General features: G+C 44.6%; 2 gene segments (V, D, J or C); both read right to left on the reverse strand.

Moving 5' to 3' along the window:
- LOC122470388 overlaps positions 1-19,021 on the reverse strand; it is a 901,179-nt gene that overhangs the window by 795,002 nt on the left and 87,156 nt on the right.
- On the reverse strand, positions 629-18,815 carry LOC122470903. The segment is given in 5 exon segments: positions 629-734; positions 806-885; positions 6,054-6,134; positions 18,325-18,575; positions 18,687-18,815. Coding segments are annotated over 5 exon segments (645 nt in total).

Here is a 19,021-nt window from a genome sequence, read left to right on the forward strand (position 1 = left end):
GCTGAGATATTTGTCCCACTTCCCCACGTGTCTGTGTCACTGTGACCAGCACTACTGTGCCCGATTGCACAGTAATAGTCAGCCTCGTCCTCAGGCTGCAGCCCAGAGATGAGCAGAAGCCCTGCATTGGCCGAGGCATCTTTGGATCCAGAGAAGCGGGTGGGGACCCCAGGTTCCAACTGTGTACTGGAGTCTGAGTAGTAGTACAGGAGATACCGGGGAGGGCTCCCTGGCTTCTGTTGGTACCAGTATACGTAGTAGCCTCCAACATTGATGTCCCTGCTCAGCGTGCAGGTGAGTCTGGCTGTTGCTCCCAGAGATGCAGAGAGGGAGGCTGGCTGAGTCACGACAGGCTGGGACAGGGAACCTGCAAACACAGACACAGCAGAGGGAAGACAAGGGACAGGGTACATGAGATTAGGGAGCTGGGCCACAAGGATTTGACTCTGGCTGCGGGCCCACCCTGGTGCACTGGATCCTGTCCCTACCTGCGCAGTGACAGAGGAGCACGAGGAGGACGGGGATCCAGACCATGGTGACACACCCCCTTCTTAGGCCACAGAACTGGGGCTGGACTGCCCCTGGCCTGTCTTATCCCCTGTCCACAGGGTCACAGAGGAGGGGCGGCTCATGCAAATGGGACCCACACCCGCCTCTTCTCCATGTGCACACACAGGGTCTGTGGCCCTTGGACATGGAGACTTCCTGATGCACTGGGTTCCCCATGGGTGGGCCTGGAGGCAGCAGCTGTGGGGACCACACAGGCCCAGGTCCAGGGACTCTTCCAGGTCCTGACCGGACACACCTGCCCTGGCCCCACTGGACGAAAGGGGCCCAGTCCTTGCTTTCTCTCAGTGGAGGACTGCCCAGCTGGATGCCCCTGTCCTGCAGAAAGCCCCAGACACAGTGTCACAGTGCCCCCTGCTGGTCTCTGGGTGAACCTCTCCTTTCCCACCTCTGGCTTCTCTGATGCCTGTGTTTCCATAACCTGAGAATGACCCTCCTGGGAAAGAGATAGGTCCTGTTGTGCTGTCACTGATCAGGTTTCCCCCGGGGGGGTGGAGGGCGCTTCTATCAGGAGGGACACATGCAGTCCTGACCCAATGGAGCCTGTGAATCTTGATATTGGCTCAGGTCATGATCTCGCAGTCCTGGGATCCAGACCCATATTGGACTCTGCACTGAGCAGGGAGTTGCTTGGGACTCTCCCTCCCTCCCTCTCTCTTTCTCTCTCTCTCTGTCTTTGCAACCCCCTCTCAGAAATAAATAAATAGGGGCTCCTGGCTGGCTCAGTGGGTTAAGTGTCCGACTTTGGCTCAGATTATGACCTCACAGTTCCTGAGTTGGAATCCTACCGAGGGCTCTGTGCTGACAACTCAAAGCCTAGAGACTGCTTCAGATTCTGTGTCTCTCGCTCTCTGCCTCTTCCTCACTCTGTCTCTCAAAAATGAATAAACACTTAAAAAATATGTAATTAAAAAATGAAAATAAATGAACAAACTTTAAACATCTAAATGTAGAAGAGAAGGTTGTACTAGGATTTTGGAAAAGGAATCCGGAATGGAATTTGATACGTGGTTAGTACTGGTTAAAATTCAGAACATTCAAGTGAATACGTGAATTTTAATGTCAAAATACATGGATGTAAAATTAAAATTGTTTTCACTTGTTTAAAAGGACTAAACGGTCTTGAACTCTTGGTCAGCTATTACCAAAAAATGGTAAACAAACAATTTTATTCACTTTTGACATTATCTGCCTAGAAAACAAGCACTGTGTTTTGCCAAAATATTTCCTATGCTTATCAGGACTTTGGTTCATTGAACAAAAGTTGTGTTTGTTTTTGTCTATTTTACAATTTGTATTAAATGATGGATTTGAAATAATGTCATTTAACAGAAAAATTGCCAGAATATAAAGAGCTCTCACATTCCCTTGACCAGATTGCCCAATTAATGTGCTTCCACATTTGCTCTCCCCCCCCCCACCATCACATTACACACACTCGCACTCGTACATTCATTATCCTTTAGCAATGTCATAATTTAAACTCAGGAACTGCTTTATAATTTGATACAATCTTTAACCATCATTTTTGTTTGTTTCCATAGAAGTGCCTCCTAATACCTGATTTCTTGAAGCACAGGCCTTACTTGGAGAATGCACTCACATCACCCCCTCCTGAAATGAGTTTATCGAAACTGGCCTGTTGTCGGGGGAGGTTCAAGAAACTGAGCAATCTACCAGCCCAACCTTTAACATGTGCAATCTCAGGGAAGTTCAGAGGAGGGAGGAAACTGGCCAGGAATAGGCTGCCCCAACATGGGTTTTGCCCCAAGATGGGTCATTTTGGCATGAGCATTATTTCAAGTTAAAAGCAAATAAAACTCAGCATATTTAGGAAAAGTTCTATACCTTCCCCCAAACTGCCCGCTTGTATCAGGAAGAGAACTATCAACTCGTGTTCCTCTTTACCTATGACATGTACCTCAATAGTAGAGTGGGGTGCCTGAGTGGCTCATTTAGTTCAGTGGGCTATCTTGATTCCAGATAAAGTCATGATCTTGCTGTTCATGAGATTGAGCCCCACAGTGGGCTCGACACTGACAGTGTGGAACCTGCTTGAGATTCTCTCTCTCTCCCTCTTTCTCTGCCCTCTCATTCTCTCTCTCTCTCTCTCTTAAAATAAATAAATAAGGTTTTAGAAACTTAATATAAATAGATGATAGACAATAGACAGATAGATGATAGATAGATTGATGATAGATAGATAGATAGATGATAGATAGATAGATAGATAGATAAGATAGAGAGATGGAGAGATAGAGAGATAGATGAGATGGATAGAAAAGATAGATAGATGAGATAGATGGATAGATAGAGGAGCAATCTATCTTTGTTTTCCCGACATCTCCTCTGGCTTTCCTGTGAAAAATGGTCTTTCTCCTCTTTGAACCTGAGACCCCTACCTCCTTTATTCATATAAGTGTCATGTTGCCTGTCTTTTGAATCTACCGTGTCTTTGTGGATTCCCTTTATGTAGGCTATTAAATTTCATTTTCTCCAGCGAATTTGCCAAATGTAAATGTGATTCATATTCCAGCTAGAAGAACCCTGAAGAACTCAGGAAATACTCTCCCCCCCACCAACAATAGGCCCACATGAAGTTTCATGAAAGGTCAGACAAGAGTAAGCAAACATGTGAATTCCTAGGACTCCTGATGTACAGTTCCCTACGTCAGGGGCTGATCCTATTTCCTAGAAACATGAGGTAGAAGTCCTCCTTCATCAGAGATAGGTTCCCACACTGTTCCAGCTGGTGGAGCCCCCCCCACACACACACACAGTTCCCAAGCCCCCTACCAGGTTCCCCTCCTGCAAATCCCTATCCTCAGTCCCTGCATCCTCCAAGTCATGAGGACCCTGACTTTCATCCCCACTCAATCCCTTGTCCAGAACTTGTAGTCTGACTGGGACAGACTCCACAGCCCCTGCTGGGTCACAGCTTCCTGCTCCCCCCCTGTCTCTTTATCATCTATGCGGAATTAGGATGTCATTACCAAACATCACATTCTGGGGTTCCCTCTTCACCCCTCCAATGCTCCAGCTCCACTGCACCAACCTCAACCCTCCTCATGCTGCTGGGACATAGCTTTCCTTCAAGACATGTTTAATTTCTGTGTCCTCACTTCCCCCAGACACCGTCAGCTCCCTGAGCATGGGGACCCTTCCTGTCATGTCCAGATGTGTCCCACATCCTAGACTCAGGTGTAACATATATTAGGTGTTCAGTAAGTAGTGTGGATGCACAATATCTGGACAGTGCTCTACCCTCAGTTAGACATAGGTGGACGCTGTGTCTCTGGTTCTGTCCTGACCTGTCACAGACTCTGTCTTCAGGGCAGCCTGCGCCCGGCACCCTGGAATCTCTCCTTAATATGAGAAAATCCTACAATGTTTCCCCACCAGGAAAAGGATTGAGGGGGCTGAATCTAAGAGAATGTGGGTGATTTTGTAGCCAAACTTTCCTGAGATTGGTCTCAAACCACAGTTTATCTTTTTTATTTATTTTCGTGATTTTGGCTTTATTTAATTTTTTAAATTTTTTTCATTTAAATTTTAAGTAGTTAAGATACAATGCAATATTGGTTTCAGGAGTAGAATTCATTGATTTCATCACTTACATACAACACCCAGTGCTCATCACAAGTGCCCTCCTTAATACCCATCACCCATCTAGCCCATCTCCTACCTACTTCCCTCTGTCAGCTCCTACTTTGTTCTCTATCATTGAGAGGTTTGTTTCCCTCTCTTCTCTTCAACCCCTTCCCCATATGTCCATCTGTTTTGTTTCTTAAATTCCAGATACGAGTGAAATCATGCAGTATTTTTCTTTCCCTGATTAACTTATTTCACTCAGCATGAAACATTCTAGCTCCATCCATGTCATTGCAAATGACAAGATTTCATTTTTTTTTGATGGATGAGTAATATTCCTTTGCAGATACAGACCGCGTCCTTATCCATTTATCAGGTGATGGACATTTAAGCTCTCTCCGTAGTTTGGCTATTGTTAATAAAGCTATTATAAACATTGGGGTGCATGTACCCCTTTCAACCTATACTTTTGTATCTTTTGGGTAAAGAACTAAGAGTACAATTGCTGGATCATAGGGTATTTTTATTTTTAGTTTCTTGAGGAACATCTGTACTCTTCTCTAGAGTGACTACACCAGTTTGCATTCCCACAAACAATGCAAGAGGGTCCCCTTTCTCTGCATCCTTGACAACACCTGTTGTTCCTTGTGTTGTTAATTGTAGCCATTCTGACAGGTGTGAGGTGGATTCTCATGTGGTTTTCATTTTTATTTCCCTGAGGACAAGTGATGTTGAGTATCTGTTAGCCATCTGGATGACTTCTTTGTAAAAGTGTCTATTCGTGTCTTCTTCTAATTTCTTAAATGGGTTAATTGTTTTTGGGGTGTTAAGGTTGAAAAATTCTCTATGGATTTTGGATACTAACCTATTATCAGATATGTTTTTTGCATATACTTTCTCCCATTCTGTAGGCTGCCTTTTCATTTTGTTGATTGTTTCCTTTGCTGTGAGGAAGCGTTTTGTCTTGATGAAGTCCCAGTAATTCATGTTTGCATGTGCTTTCTTGCCTTCAGCAATGTGTCTCATAAAGAGTTTCTCCAGCCAAGGTCAAAGAGTTTAGGCCTGTGTTCTCTTCTAGGATTTTTATGGTTTCCTGTCTCACATATAGTTTTCCATACATTTTGGATTTATTGTTGTGTATGGTGCAAGAAAGAGGTCCAGTTTCATTCTTCTGCATGTTGCCATTCAGTTCTGCTGGACCCCTGACCTGAGGAGGAGGGGTCTGAAGGGGACACAGTCAACAGCCTCTGCCTGGTCCCCTCCTCACGCTCCCCTCTGACTCCTTGATCATCTATGCAGCACTGAGACATCATCACAACACGTCAGATTCGGGGGTTTCCTGTCAACCCCTCCAATGTTCCAGGTCCACCTCACTGCCTCACCCTTGTTCACTCTCCAGGAACATCTTATTTGTGTTGCTATTCATGCTTGTTTCTCCTCTTTCTCTCCCAGGACATTTTCGGCAACATGAGGACATAGATTGTCCCTAGCGCACTCACGCTGTACTTAAGCCCAAGGGTCATGCCTGGCACATACCTGGTGTTCACCAGAGGGTGTGGAGGGACTGATCTCTGTACAGTCATCTATCCTGATCAGGAACACATGGAATCTGCCTGCGTCTGACCCAATGGGGACTCAATTCCCAGGACAGCCTGACCCCAGGTGCACAGTAATCCTGCCCAATGGAAGAAAATCAGACAATGTTTTGCAGAGTAGGGCTGGGTTTAATGGCACAATTTGGGAGAACAAGGACACTTTTTCTAGAAAAAATTCCCTAGCCTTGCTCTAAGACTCCACTTTTAGAAGAAACGAACAAAGAAGCAGCTGTGTTGGCCAAGGGGTGTGAGCTGCACAGGAAGTCCCATTGCTGAGGGGACAGCAGGTTTGGATCTCACTTCCCCACAGGCCGGGAGCAGTGTGCGAGCTTTGAGACTGTGGTCCCACACTGAGCAGTAATAATCAGCCTCATCCTCAGCCTGGAGGCTAGAAATGCTCAGGGAGGCCACGTTCCCTGACCTGGAGCCTGAGAATATGGACGGGACCCCCGCAGGCCGAGCACTGCTACCATAGATGAGAACTTTGGGAACACTGCCTGGGAGCTGCTGGTACCAAGACACACCTCCAGCCCCAACGTTGCTGCTGCTTCCGGTGCAGGAGATGGTAACATTCTTATTCACAGGCTTGGACACTTCAGATGGCTGAGTCACCACTGACTGGCCCAGGACCCTGCAAGTCAGAAGAGAGACACGGGGTGAGAGAGAGGGGTCAATGGACACCGCCTATACATGGTTCCACAGTCCTCTCGTCTCCAGCCCCGATCCCAGCCTCCAGCCACCTGTGCAGTAAGCCAGCAGTGTGAGCAGGAGACGAGCCCAGGCCATGGTGGAGAACCCTGCTCAGCAGTGTGTCCTCAATGTCCCTCAGCCGGGCTCCCAGAGTCTCTCTTATTGCCTCCAGCAGCCCAAGGAGAGGGAGAGACCCTTCATGCAAACCAGCCCCCTCCCCCTGGCTGGCCAGCCCCAGCCTGAACCCTGAACCTGACCCTTGTCTGGAAATCTCACCCATGAGGGGAAGGAGCGAAAGCTGTGGGGCCTGACCTGGGGCTCCCCAAGGGCCTGTGAGCACCCAGAGGCTAAACCACAGTGAGAACCAGAGCTAGGTGGCTCCCAGTTGGGATCACAGGACACAAGGTTCAGAGACAGGCCACAGCGCCCCCTGCTGCCCAAGACCCAGACATGCCCATATGTTTGGTCTTGCCCACAGAATACTTAAAAACATCAATAGACTTTATGATTTATTGTCACAGAAGAATTTAGTAGAATTTCCAGAGTTCCCAAATGCACCAACCCCTCCACCACCTTGTCTTTCCCATCATCCAACTCTAGCCTGAGTGTGGTCACTTGTTATACACCATGAACCAACACTGACAAGTCATTGTCACCCAAAGTCAGCAAAGCTGACTCTTGACGTTGTTCATTCAATAGGTCAAGAGCTATACACTGATATATGTCCATTTTAGAATCATACAGAGCACTTTCACTGCCACAAAATCCTCTGTGCTCCAGCTGTCCATCCCTCCCTATGCTCAACCCCTTGCAACCACTGATTCTTTTATTGTCTAAATAGATTTGTCTTTTTGGAGAATGTTACATGCTTGGAGTCACACAGCGTGCAGCCATTACACGTTGGCTGCTTTCATTTAGCAACGTGCAACAAAATGTCTTCTGTGTCTTTTTATGTCTTGGTGCCTCATATCTTTGTAGCTCTGATCAATATTCTATCGTTGGGGTTTACTCACCTGTCACCTCCTGAAAGGCATTGCGATTGACTGCTGCCAGGTGTGGACAGTTATGCATAAAGCCACTGTCAACATACTTGTGCAGGGTTTTTTGTTCACATTGTTTTTAACTCCTTTAAATGCAAAGATGCATGATCCCTGGATTTTAAAGCAAGACAATGATCCGGGGTTTTGTTGTTTGGTTTTTGTTTTTTGGGTGTAAAAAAAAATTTTTTTCATTACATCCAAGTTAGTTAGCAATAATCATGATTTGGGGAGTACGATCCAGTGGTTCATCCCTATATAGAACAGGCCGTGCTCATCCCAACAAATGTCTTCTTAATGCCCCTTGTCCATTTAGCCTATCCCACCTCCCACAACACCTCCAGCAACCCTCAGGTTGTTCTCTATATTTAAGAGCCTCTTATTTTTTGTCTCCCTCCCTGTTTTTATATTATTTTAGCTTCCCTTCCCTTGTGTTCATCTGTTTTGTATCTTACATTCCCATTATGAGTGAAATCATATTATACTGGTGATTCTCTGGCTAATTTCGCTTAGCATACTAACCTCTAGTTCCATCCACGTTTGTTGCAAATGGCAAGAATTCAGAGAATGTTCAGTTTTAAAAGAAATTGCTAAAATCTTTTCCAAAGTAGCTGTACCATCCTGAATTCCCCTCACCAATGAAATACAGTTCCGTTGCTCCACATCCTGGCCAGACGGTGTCATCTGTGGTTTTGATTTTGGCCATTCTAATGGGTATGTGATACTATGTCATTGCTGTGTTTTTGTGCAGTTTCTTACTGACATATGATGTTGAACAGCTTTTCTCAAGCTTATTTATGTCACGTGAATGTCACCTTTGTTGAGATAATCTGCATTTTTAAAATTGAGACTCTTTCTTTCCTATTGTGAAGGCTTATATTTTAAATTAAAAACAAACAAATAGTTCTCTCCTTAAATCACCTTCCATTTGCAGTAGAAAGGATATGTATAAAGAAGTCTATGACCTACATTTCCTCGTTATTGCAATCGTTTGTTAGATGCAAATATATGTCACATGTATTTTGTGACTTCCCTGAAATAAGAAGAGATGTATCCAAAGAGAGTCTTTACTCCCCATCACGCATGGTGAACATCTTCACGGATGATGAACATCTACCGAAGGACTCTCAAAACACCCTGAACAGAGTTTCAGAGTAGATGGAGGAACCATTCTCCAGCCTACATTCTTATAAGTATCAGACTCTCCTCGTCCCCATCACTTTCTGAGCAGCAGTCACTGAAATGGAGATGTTGTCCACAGAGAATATGGGGGGCCCTCACAGGGTCACCAGCTGCCTAAGAGGAAAAATGAATAAAGGTGAAGAGGGAGAACGTTTGTTGTAATACAGGGGCAACAAGTTCACCCCTTTTATGGTGAGCCTGGGACTGGGAAGGCCTTTTAGATTCTGAGAGGGGGTCAGAGGGAAAAATCATGCAACCTGAATCAGTCTGCCATTGCATACGGGCTTCCTTTGCAAAAGTTAGTGACCTTGACTAATCCCATTCAATAGGTTTCCTTCTAGTTCTGTCGATTTTTTTCTTCACTCTGCAGAAGCTTTTTATTTTGATGTAGTCTCAATAGTGTATTTTTTTCTTTGATTTCCGTTGCCTGAGGAGATACCCCCAGAATAATGTTGCTACGGCCAAAGTCAGAGAGATAACTGACTGTTCTCTCTAGAATTGTTATAGTTTCAGGCCTCCCATTTAGGTCTTTAATCCACTTTGTGTTCATTTTTGTGTATGGTAAAAGAAAGTGGTCTGGTTTCATTCTTTTACATGTAGTTGTCCAGTTTTCCCAGCACCATTTGTTGACAAGACTGTCTTTTTCCCATTGCCTATTCTTGCCTACTTTGTCAAACATTGATTGGTCATATTATCTTGGGCTTATTTCTGGGTTTTCTATTCTGTTTCATTTATTTTTTTTGTCTTGTTTTGTGCCAGTACCATACGGTTTCAATTACTACAGTGTTCTAATATAAATGGAAATCTGGAATGGTGATACCTCCAGTTTTGGTTTTCTTTTTCAAGACTGTTTCACTATTTGGGAACTTTTGTGGTTCCATATAAATTTTAGGACTGTTTGTTCTAGTTCTGTGAAAAAGGCTTTTGGCATTTTGATAGGAATTGCCTTCAATCTATAGATCGATTTGGGTAATATAAACATTTTAACAATATTTGTTCTATCAATCCATGAGCGGGGATGTTTGTTCATTTCTTGTGTCATCTTCAATTTCTTTCATCAATGCTTTATACTTTTCATAGTAACAGTCTTTCACCCCTTCGGTTAAGTTTCTTCTTGGGTATCTTATTATTCCTGGTTCAATTTTCAATGTGATTGATTTCTTAATTTCTCTTTCTGTGGCTTCATTATCAGTGTATAGAAATGCAACAGAGTTCTGTACATTGATTTTATATCCTGTGACTTTACGGAATTTATTTCTTGGTTCCGACAGGTTTTTGGTGGAATATTTAGAATTTTATATATACAGGCAGGTTCTTCAGAGAAGCTGGCTGCGTAGGAAGATGCTCGGCTCACCGCGTCCTGCTGATCACTTACATTGCACCCACATCTGCTCAATAACCCATAAAACCACCAGAAGACTAGCAGAATGGACTCTCCAGAGTCAAGCTACACAAGTGGCCCATGGAAGAGGTTGGAAGGGCAGGGCGGAGAGGTGGTGCACACTACACGGACTGGTGGGAGGGATCTGGGGCAGAGTGGGGGGGCAGTGCGCTGGGCAAGGCAGAGCCCCCAGGTGTGGCTTGCAAAAGCGGAGGGGCCGGATTCTATGAGTTCTGACAGCCAGCGGGACTTGACATCTGGAATGTTAAAAGTCAACAGCCCTGCTCGGAGAGCAAGAGGGCAAAAGGACACCGGGAAGGAGAGGTGTTGAGCCCCAGAAGACAGAGCTCAGCTCCGCAGGGAACAAATGCTCTGGCCAGCGCCATCTCCCTCTCCCATCCTCAGCCAAAGTCCCAAAGGGAACCACTTGCCATCACCGAACTTGCTTGCACCGCGCAAACACCCAACGCTGTGCTTCTGTGGGTCCATCCCTTGGACGGGTCTGCCTGCTTCCCTCCTGGTGCTGCAGGGCCCCTCCCGCAGGGGAACACCGACAGCAAACTGAGCTGAGCCTGCCCCTCCCACCCTGGTGCACCTTGCGGATCCACCCTGGCTAATACGCCAGATCCCATACAAGCAGCACCGCAAGCCTGGCAGTGTGCAAGTAGCCCAGACGGGGGCCACACCACTCCACAGTGAGTCTTGCCCTAAGAAGAGGGGAAGATAAGGTACACACCAGTCTGACTTTGATACCAGCAGTTGGCTAGGAACAGACACATCGGGTGTGACTGCGGCCCCGCCCACCAACACAAGTTCCTCCAGACAGTACAGGGGAAGGGCCCTGCAGTTCTGTGCCACCCCACAGACTATCCAAAATGACAAAATGGAAGAATTCTCCTCAAAAGAAACTCCAGGAAGGAGCGGCAGCTAACGAATTGATCAAAAACGATTTAAGCAGTATAACGGAACATGAATTTAAAATAATAGTCATAAAATTAATCGCAGGGCTTGAAAGAAGCAAAGAGAACAGCAGAGAATCTATTGGTACAGATATCGAGGGACTAAGAAACAGTCATGAGGAGCTAAAAAATGCCATAAATGAGGTGCAAAATGAAATGGAGGCGACCACAGCCCGGATTGAAGAGGCAGAGGACAGTAGGTGAACTAGAAGATAAAATTATAGAAAAAGAGGAAGCTGAGAAAAAGAGAGATAAAAAAAAATCCAAGAGTATGAGGGGAGAATTAGAGAACTAAGTGATGCAATGAAACACAACAATATCCGTATAATAGGAATTCCAGAAGAGGAAGAGAGAGAGAAGGGGGCTGAAGGGGTACTTGAACAAAACATAGCTGAGAACTTCCCTGATCTGGGGAAGGAAAAAGGCATTAAAATCCGAGAGGCACAGAGAACTCCCTTCAGACGTAATTTGAATCGATCTTCTGCCCGACGTATCCTAGTGAAACTGGCAAAATACAAGGATAAACAGAAAATTCTGAAAGCAGCTAGGGATAAACACACCCTAACATATCAATGCAGACCGATAAGACTAGTGACGGATCTATCTACTGAACCTTGGCAGGCCAGAAAGGAACGGCAGGGAATCTTCAATGTGATGAACAGAAAAAATATGCAGCTGAGAATCCTTTATCCAGCAAGTCTGTCATTCAGAATAGAAGGAGAGATAAAGGTTTTCCCAAACAAACAAAAACTGGAGGAATTCATCACCATTAAACCAGCCCTACAAGAGATCCTAAGGGGGATTCTGTGAGTGAAATGTAGCAAGGACCACAAAGTACCAGACACATCACTCCAAGCATGAAACCTACAGACATCACAATGATTCTAAACCCTTATGTTTCTATAATGACATTGAATGTAAATGGACTAAATGCTCCAACCAAAAGACATAGGGTATCAGAATGGATAAAAAAACAAGGGCCATCTATTTGCTGTCTACAAGAGTCTCATTTTAGACCTGAGGACACCTTCAGATCGAAAGTGAAGCGATGGAGAACTATCATGCTGCTGGAAGTCAAAAGAAAGCTGGAGTAGCCATGCTTATATCAGACAAACTAGACTTTAAATTAAAGGCTTAATTTAAACTATTAACTTAATTTAAAGTTAATTTAAACTATTAACTTAAAATAAGGGCATTATATTATAATTACAGAGTGCTAACAATTAAAATAATTACAGAATTACAATTACAGAAGAGCTAACAATTATAAATGTCTATGCACTGAATATGGAAGCCCCCAAATACATAAAACAATTCATCACAAACATGAGCAACCTAATTGATAAGAATGTGGTAATTGCAGGGGACTTTAATACTCCACTTACAACAATGGATAGATCATGTAGGCACAGGATAAATAAAGGAACAAGGGCACTGAATGACACATTGGATCAGATGGACTTGACAGATATATTTAGAACTCTGCATCCCAAAGCAACAGAATATACTTTCTTCTCAAGTGCACATGGAACATTCTCCAAGATCTATCACATACTGGGTCACAAAATGGCCCTTCATAAGTATAAAAGAATTCAGATCATACCATGGATACTTTCAGACCACAATGCGATGAAGCTTGAAATCCACCACAAGAAAAAGTCTGGAAAACCTCCAAAAGCATGGAGGTTAAAGAACAACCTACTAAAGAATGAATGGGTCAACCAGGCAATTAGAGAAGAAATCAAAAAATATATGGAAGCAAATGAAAATGAAAATGCAACAATCCAAACGCTTTGGGATGCAGCGAAGGCAGTCTTGAGAGGAAAATACATTGCAATCCAGGCCTATCTCCAGAAACAAGAAAACTCCCAAATACAAAATCTAACAGCACACCTAGGGGAAATAGAAGCAGAACAGCAATGACACCCCAAACCCAGCAGAAGAAGAGAAATAATAAAGATCAAAACAGAAATAAATGATACAGAATCTAAAAGAACTGTAGAGCAGATCAATGAAACCAAGAGTTGGTTTTTTGGAAAAATAAACAAAATTGATAAGTTTCTAGCCAGTATTCTCAAAAAGAAAAGAGAGATGACCCAAATAGATAAAATCATGAATGAAAATTGAATTATGACAACCAATCCCTCAGAAACACAAGCAAATATCAGGGAATACTATGAAAAATTGTATGCCAACTGGACAATCTGGAAGAAATGGACACATTCCTAAGCACCCACATACTTCCAAACTCAAACAGGAAGATTGAACATTTGAACATACCCATAACCAGCAAAGATATTGAATCACTTATCAAAAATCTCCCAACAAATAAGAGTTCAAGAGCAGATGGCTTCTCAGGGGAATTCTACCATACATTTAAAGCAGAGATAATACCTATCCTTCTCAAGCTATTCCAAAAAATAGAAAGGGAAGGAAAACTTCCAGACTCATTCCATGAAGCCAGCATTACTTTGATTCCTAAACCAGAGACCCAGCAAAAAAAGAGAACTACAGGCCAATATCCCTGATGAAAATGGATGCAAAATTTTTCAATAAGGTACTAGCACATTGAATTTGAAAGCATATGAAAAGAATTATACACCATGATCAAGTGGGATTCATTCCAGGGCTGCAGGGTTGTTCAACATTTGCAAATCAATCAATGTAATACATGCCATTAATAAAAGAAAAGATAAGAACCATATGTCCTGTCAATCGATGCAGAAAAAGCATTTGACAAAATTCAGCATCCTTTCCTAACAAAAACCCTCGAGATGTTGGGATAGAAGGAACATACTTAATCATCATAAAAGCCATTTATGAAAAGCCCACAGCTAATATCATCCTCAATGGGGAAAAACTGAGAGATTTCCCCTGAGATCAGGAATACAACAGGGATGTCCACTCTCACTGCTGTTGTTGAACATAGTGTTGGAAGTGCTAACATCAGCAATCAGACAACAAAAGGAAATCAGAGGCATCAAAACTGGCAAAGATGAAGTCAAGCTTTCACCTTTTGCAGATGACATGATATTATACATGGAAAACCCGATAGACACCACCAAAAGTCTGCTAGAACTGATACATGAATTCAGGAAACTCGCAGGATACAAAATCAATGTACAGAAATCAGTTGCATTGTTAGACACTAATGAAGCAACAGAAAGACAAAGAAAGAAACTGATCCCATTCACAATTGCACCAAGAAGCATAAAATACCTAGGAATAAACCTAACCAAAGATGTAAAAGATCTGTATGCTGAAAACTATAGAAAGCTTATGAAGGAAATTGAAGAAGATATAAATAAATGGAAAAACATTCCATGCTCAGGGACTGGAAGAATAAATATTGTTAAATGTCAATACTACCCAAAGCTATCTACACATTGAACGCAATCCCAATCAAAATTGCACCAGCATTCTTCTCGAAGCTAGAACAAGCAATTCTATAATTTGTATGGAACCACAAAAGGCCCAAATAGCCAAAGTAATTGTGAAGAAGAAGACCAAAGCGGGAGGCATCACAATCCCAGACTTTAGCCTCTACTACAAAGCTGTAATCATGCAGACACCATGGTATTGGCACAAAAACAGACACTTAGACCAATGGAATAGAATAGAAACCCCAGAATTAGACCCACAAAAGTATGCCCAACTAATCTTTGACAAAGCAGGAAACAATATCCAATGGATCAAAGACAGTCTCTTTAACAAATGGTACTGGGAGAACTAGACAGCAACATGCAGAAGGAAGAAACTAGACCACTTTCTTACACCATTCACAAAAACAAACTCAAAATGGATAAAGGACCTGAATGTGAGACAGGAAACCATCAAAACCCTAGAGGAGAAAGCAGGAAAAAGCCTCTCTGACCTCAGCCGCAGCAATTTCTTACTTGACACATCCCCAAAGGCAATGGAATTAAAAGCAAAAATGACTATTGGGACCTTATCAAGATAAAAAACTTCTGCACAGCAAAGGAAACAATCAACAAAACTAAAAGGCAACCAATGGAATGGGAAAAGATATTTGCAAATGATGTATCGAACAAAGGGCTAGTATCCAAAATCTATAAAGGGCTCACCAAACTCCACACCCGAAAAACAAACAACCCAGTGAAGAAATGGGCAGAAAACATGAATAGACACTTCTCTAAAGAAGACATCCAGATGGCCAACAGGCACATGGAAAGTAGCTCAACATCGCTCCTCATAAGGGAAATGCAAATCAAAACCACACTGAGATACCACCTCACGCCAGTCAGAGTGGGTAAAATGAACCAATCAGGAGACTATAGATGCTGGAGAGGACGTGTAGAAATGGGAACCCCCTTGCACTGTTGGTGGGAATGCAAACTGGTGCAGCCACTCTGAAAACAGTGTGGAGGTTCCTCAAAAAATTAAAAATAGAACTACCCTATGACCCTGCAATACCACTGCTAGGAATTTACCCAAGAGATACAGGAGTACTGATCCTTAGGGGCACTTGTACCCCAATGTTTATAGCAGCACTCTCAACAATAGCCAAATCATGGAAAGAGCCTAAATGTTCATCAACTGATGAATGGAAAAAGAAATTGTGGATTTATATACACAATGGAATATTACGTGGCAAAGAGAAAGAATGAAAAATGGCCTTTTATAGCCATGTGGATGGAACTGGAGAGTGTTATGCTAAGTGAAATAAGTCATGCAGACAAAGACAGATACCATATGTTTTTATTCATAGGTGGATCCTGAGAAACTTAACAGAAGACCATGGGGAAGGGGAAGGAAAAAAAAGAGGTTAGAGAGGGAGGGAGGCAAACCACAAGGGACTCTAAACACTGAGAACAAAGTGAGGGTTGATGGGGGTGGGAGGGAGAGGTGGGTGGGTGATGGGTATTGAGGAGGGAACATGTTGGGATGGGCACTGGGTGTTGTACGGAAACCAATTTGACAATAAACTTAATATTTAAAATAAATAAATAAAATAATATTTGACATGTAAAAAAAAAGTCATTTGAGGCTGAAATCTTTAAGGGCAGATGCCTTTTCTAGGTGCTCCTGGCTGGTTCAGTTGGGTAAGTGTCCCACTTTAGCTCAGGTCTCACTCACGATTCATGACTTTGAGCGCCACATCAGGTTCTGTGCTGACAGCTCAGAGCCTGGAACCGGCTTCAGATTCTTTGTCTCCCTCTCTCTGCCCCTCCCTTGTTCATGCTCTCCCTCTCTCTCTGTCTCTCTCTCTCAATAAATAAATAAACATTAAAATATTCTTTAAAACATGAATGACTTCTCTTACATCCTAGAGTGATTCCTAGGAAGTAAACCCTTCTTTAATGACCCTGTGTTTTTCCTGCAATGCACCCCACATTACTGTGGCGACAGACAGGAGATGACGGTATAGGTTCATGAACTGATGAGTGGAAAGGGGAGGAGGGATAAGGGGAAGAGTGGAATTTGGGAAAAGAAACGACCCTAGGCCTGGAGATGTAACATGACATTAATGAATAGAGTAAAGAACATTCAGGTGGGACACTGACAAAGAGAGTTCCAAGTGTGGGATAACCAGGAGACTTCATTTGTGACTCTTAATAGTAAGGTTTGTGTCTTTCAGAGGCAGAGTCACAGTGGCATTGGAATCAGGCAGACAGTGATCTGGCTCCCTGTGACCAGGACCCTGTGAGGTGGAAACACTCAGCAATGACACAGAGGTGACTGAGGGAGCCTGAGAGCAGGAGCAGCCCCATAGGGACTGTGTGGACAAAAGAGTGCTTCCTATACTGGCCCCTGACTCTGTTCCTCACCCGACAGAGAGCAAAAGAAAAGGTCTCAGGTGCGTGGTGGTCTAGAAATGGTCACCATTAAGGTTTCTGGAAAACTTTGTACCTTCTAACAACCTCGGGGAATAGGAGGCCATCATAGTAGGAATATGTGTTCTGCTTTCTATTTCTCATGGGACTGTTTGCATTGCAGGTCAGAACCTCGTGCCACTGAGGGTGTGTTGGGCTGGAGTTGATCTGGTGCAAGGGCATGAGAATGGTCCGGGGACTGAGCTGTAGTTTTATGAGACATAAAGACCCTGGCCTGTGTCCCCTGTGCAGATTGTCCATAGTCCATGCTCCGACCTGAATAACATGGAGGATGGAGGGAAGATGGTACAGGTGGCTGGGACTTCTTTGGCGAAGCTTCCATCATTTTCTTCTACCTGGACCCCAACTCTCCCAACTACACGGTTAGTCAGTGAGTCCAGGTCCCACCAGACAGTCACTGTGTTACCCAAAGCAATAGGTGTCCCTTCCCTGGTTGCCATGATGCTGTCAGGGCAGAGGGTGGGGTGGTTTGATCCAGTCATCCTCAAATCTGGGGTTTCTTACCAGTGGGTCAGTAAGGGCCGGTCTCCGTCATCCAGAGGTTATGCTGTGTGGACATTACCTGGGACTGCAGACACATTTTCCCCATGTGGGAAGTCAGTGTGAGACACAGTACATCTGGCTTATGTGTCCTCTTTCTTGCCCAAGACGGTGTCAGCCCTCTGAGCATGGGGACCCTCCCTGTCATTTCTGTACTGTGATCTGAGCCCCGAGCCCACACAGGTCATGTAGTGAGGGTTCTCTCAATGCCACGCATGTAGAGCATGTGAACGGTTGACTATCCTTAGTCAGACACAGCTATGCTCTGTGTCGCTGGTTCTGTCCTGGTGCTTTGATATGGACTGAACTGTGTCCCCGTAGATTCCTATATGGAAACCCACATTGTGACTTTATGGACTTTATAGAAGTGGTGGACACAGCATGGGTGAACACACGTGGAAATGCCACGTGAGGACCCAGGACGAATGTAACCATTTGCAAGCCAAGGAGAGAGACCTCAGGGGACATCAAACCTGCCACCACCTTGAACTTGGACATTTAGCCTCCAAAACTGTGAGAAAATAAATATCTTTTGATTTGCTCACCCAGTGGGTGGTATTATGTTATGGCAGCCCCAGCAGGCAGGCACAATCCTCAAGGACTCTGTCCCCAGGGCAACCGGCCCCAGCATCCAGGAATTTCTGCTCAGTTTGCATAAAACAGAAAATGTGCTCCTACAAGGACAGGGTTTGGTGTCTGAATTGAGAGGACAAGGACACATACTCAAGAGAAAGTTCACTGGTTTGGGTTTCAGACCTCCGTTTTAGGGAGGCAGCTGTGTTGGCAAAAGGTGGGGGCTGAACAAGGAAAGCGCATCAGTGTGGGGACAGCAGGTTTTTGTCTCACTTCCCCACAGGCCTGGAGCACTGTGTTAGCACTTTGAATAGGGTCAGCAGACGTGCAGTAATAATCAGCCTCGTCCTCGGCCTGGAGCCCAGTGATGGTCAAGGAGCCTGTGTTGCCAGACGTGGAGCCAGAAAATCGACCAGAAACCCCTGAGGGTTGATTGCTATAAGCGGAGATGAGGAGATTAGGGGCCTTTCCTGGAAGCTGTTGGTACCAGTTCACACCAACAGTACCGATGTTGTTGGCACTTCCAGCGCAGGAGATGGTGACCGTCTGGCCCAGGCCCCCAGACACTGAGGGCGGTTGAGTCAGCTCAGACTGGGCCCAGGAACCTGGAAGGGGAGAGACAAAGAGAGAGGGATGCTGGGGTCTAGAGATCAGAGGAGAAACCAAGGCCCACGTGTCCTCCCTGGACCACTTCCTCTGTTCCCTCATCTAGTCACCTGTGCAGTAGATGAGGAGGGTGAGGAGAAGAGGGAACCAGGCCATGGTGGAGGTCATCACCGACCCTGCCTTCTGTGGATCCACAGCTGAGCAGATCTCCTCTAATGCCTTCCTTCCCCTTTTCATCCTCTGAGAGAGGGAGGGCCCATCCATGCAAATCAGACCAGCAGCTCTCTGACACTTCACTGACCCTGGGTCAAGTCCCTCTGCCTGAGGATGTCAGGTGGGTTGGACGGGGAGGTGGTCTCTGGGGCCATGCCAGGAGAGAGGAGGTCACAGTTTGGAGTCCTGAGCAGAGGGCACAGGCATTGTCCAGGTGCAGGTCCCAGCTCTA

Source organism: Prionailurus bengalensis, chromosome D3 (assembly GCF_016509475.1).
Source record: "Prionailurus bengalensis isolate Pbe53 chromosome D3, Fcat_Pben_1.1_paternal_pri, whole genome shotgun sequence".
NCBI classification, from domain to species: Eukaryota; Metazoa; Chordata; class Mammalia; order Carnivora; family Felidae; genus Prionailurus; species Prionailurus bengalensis.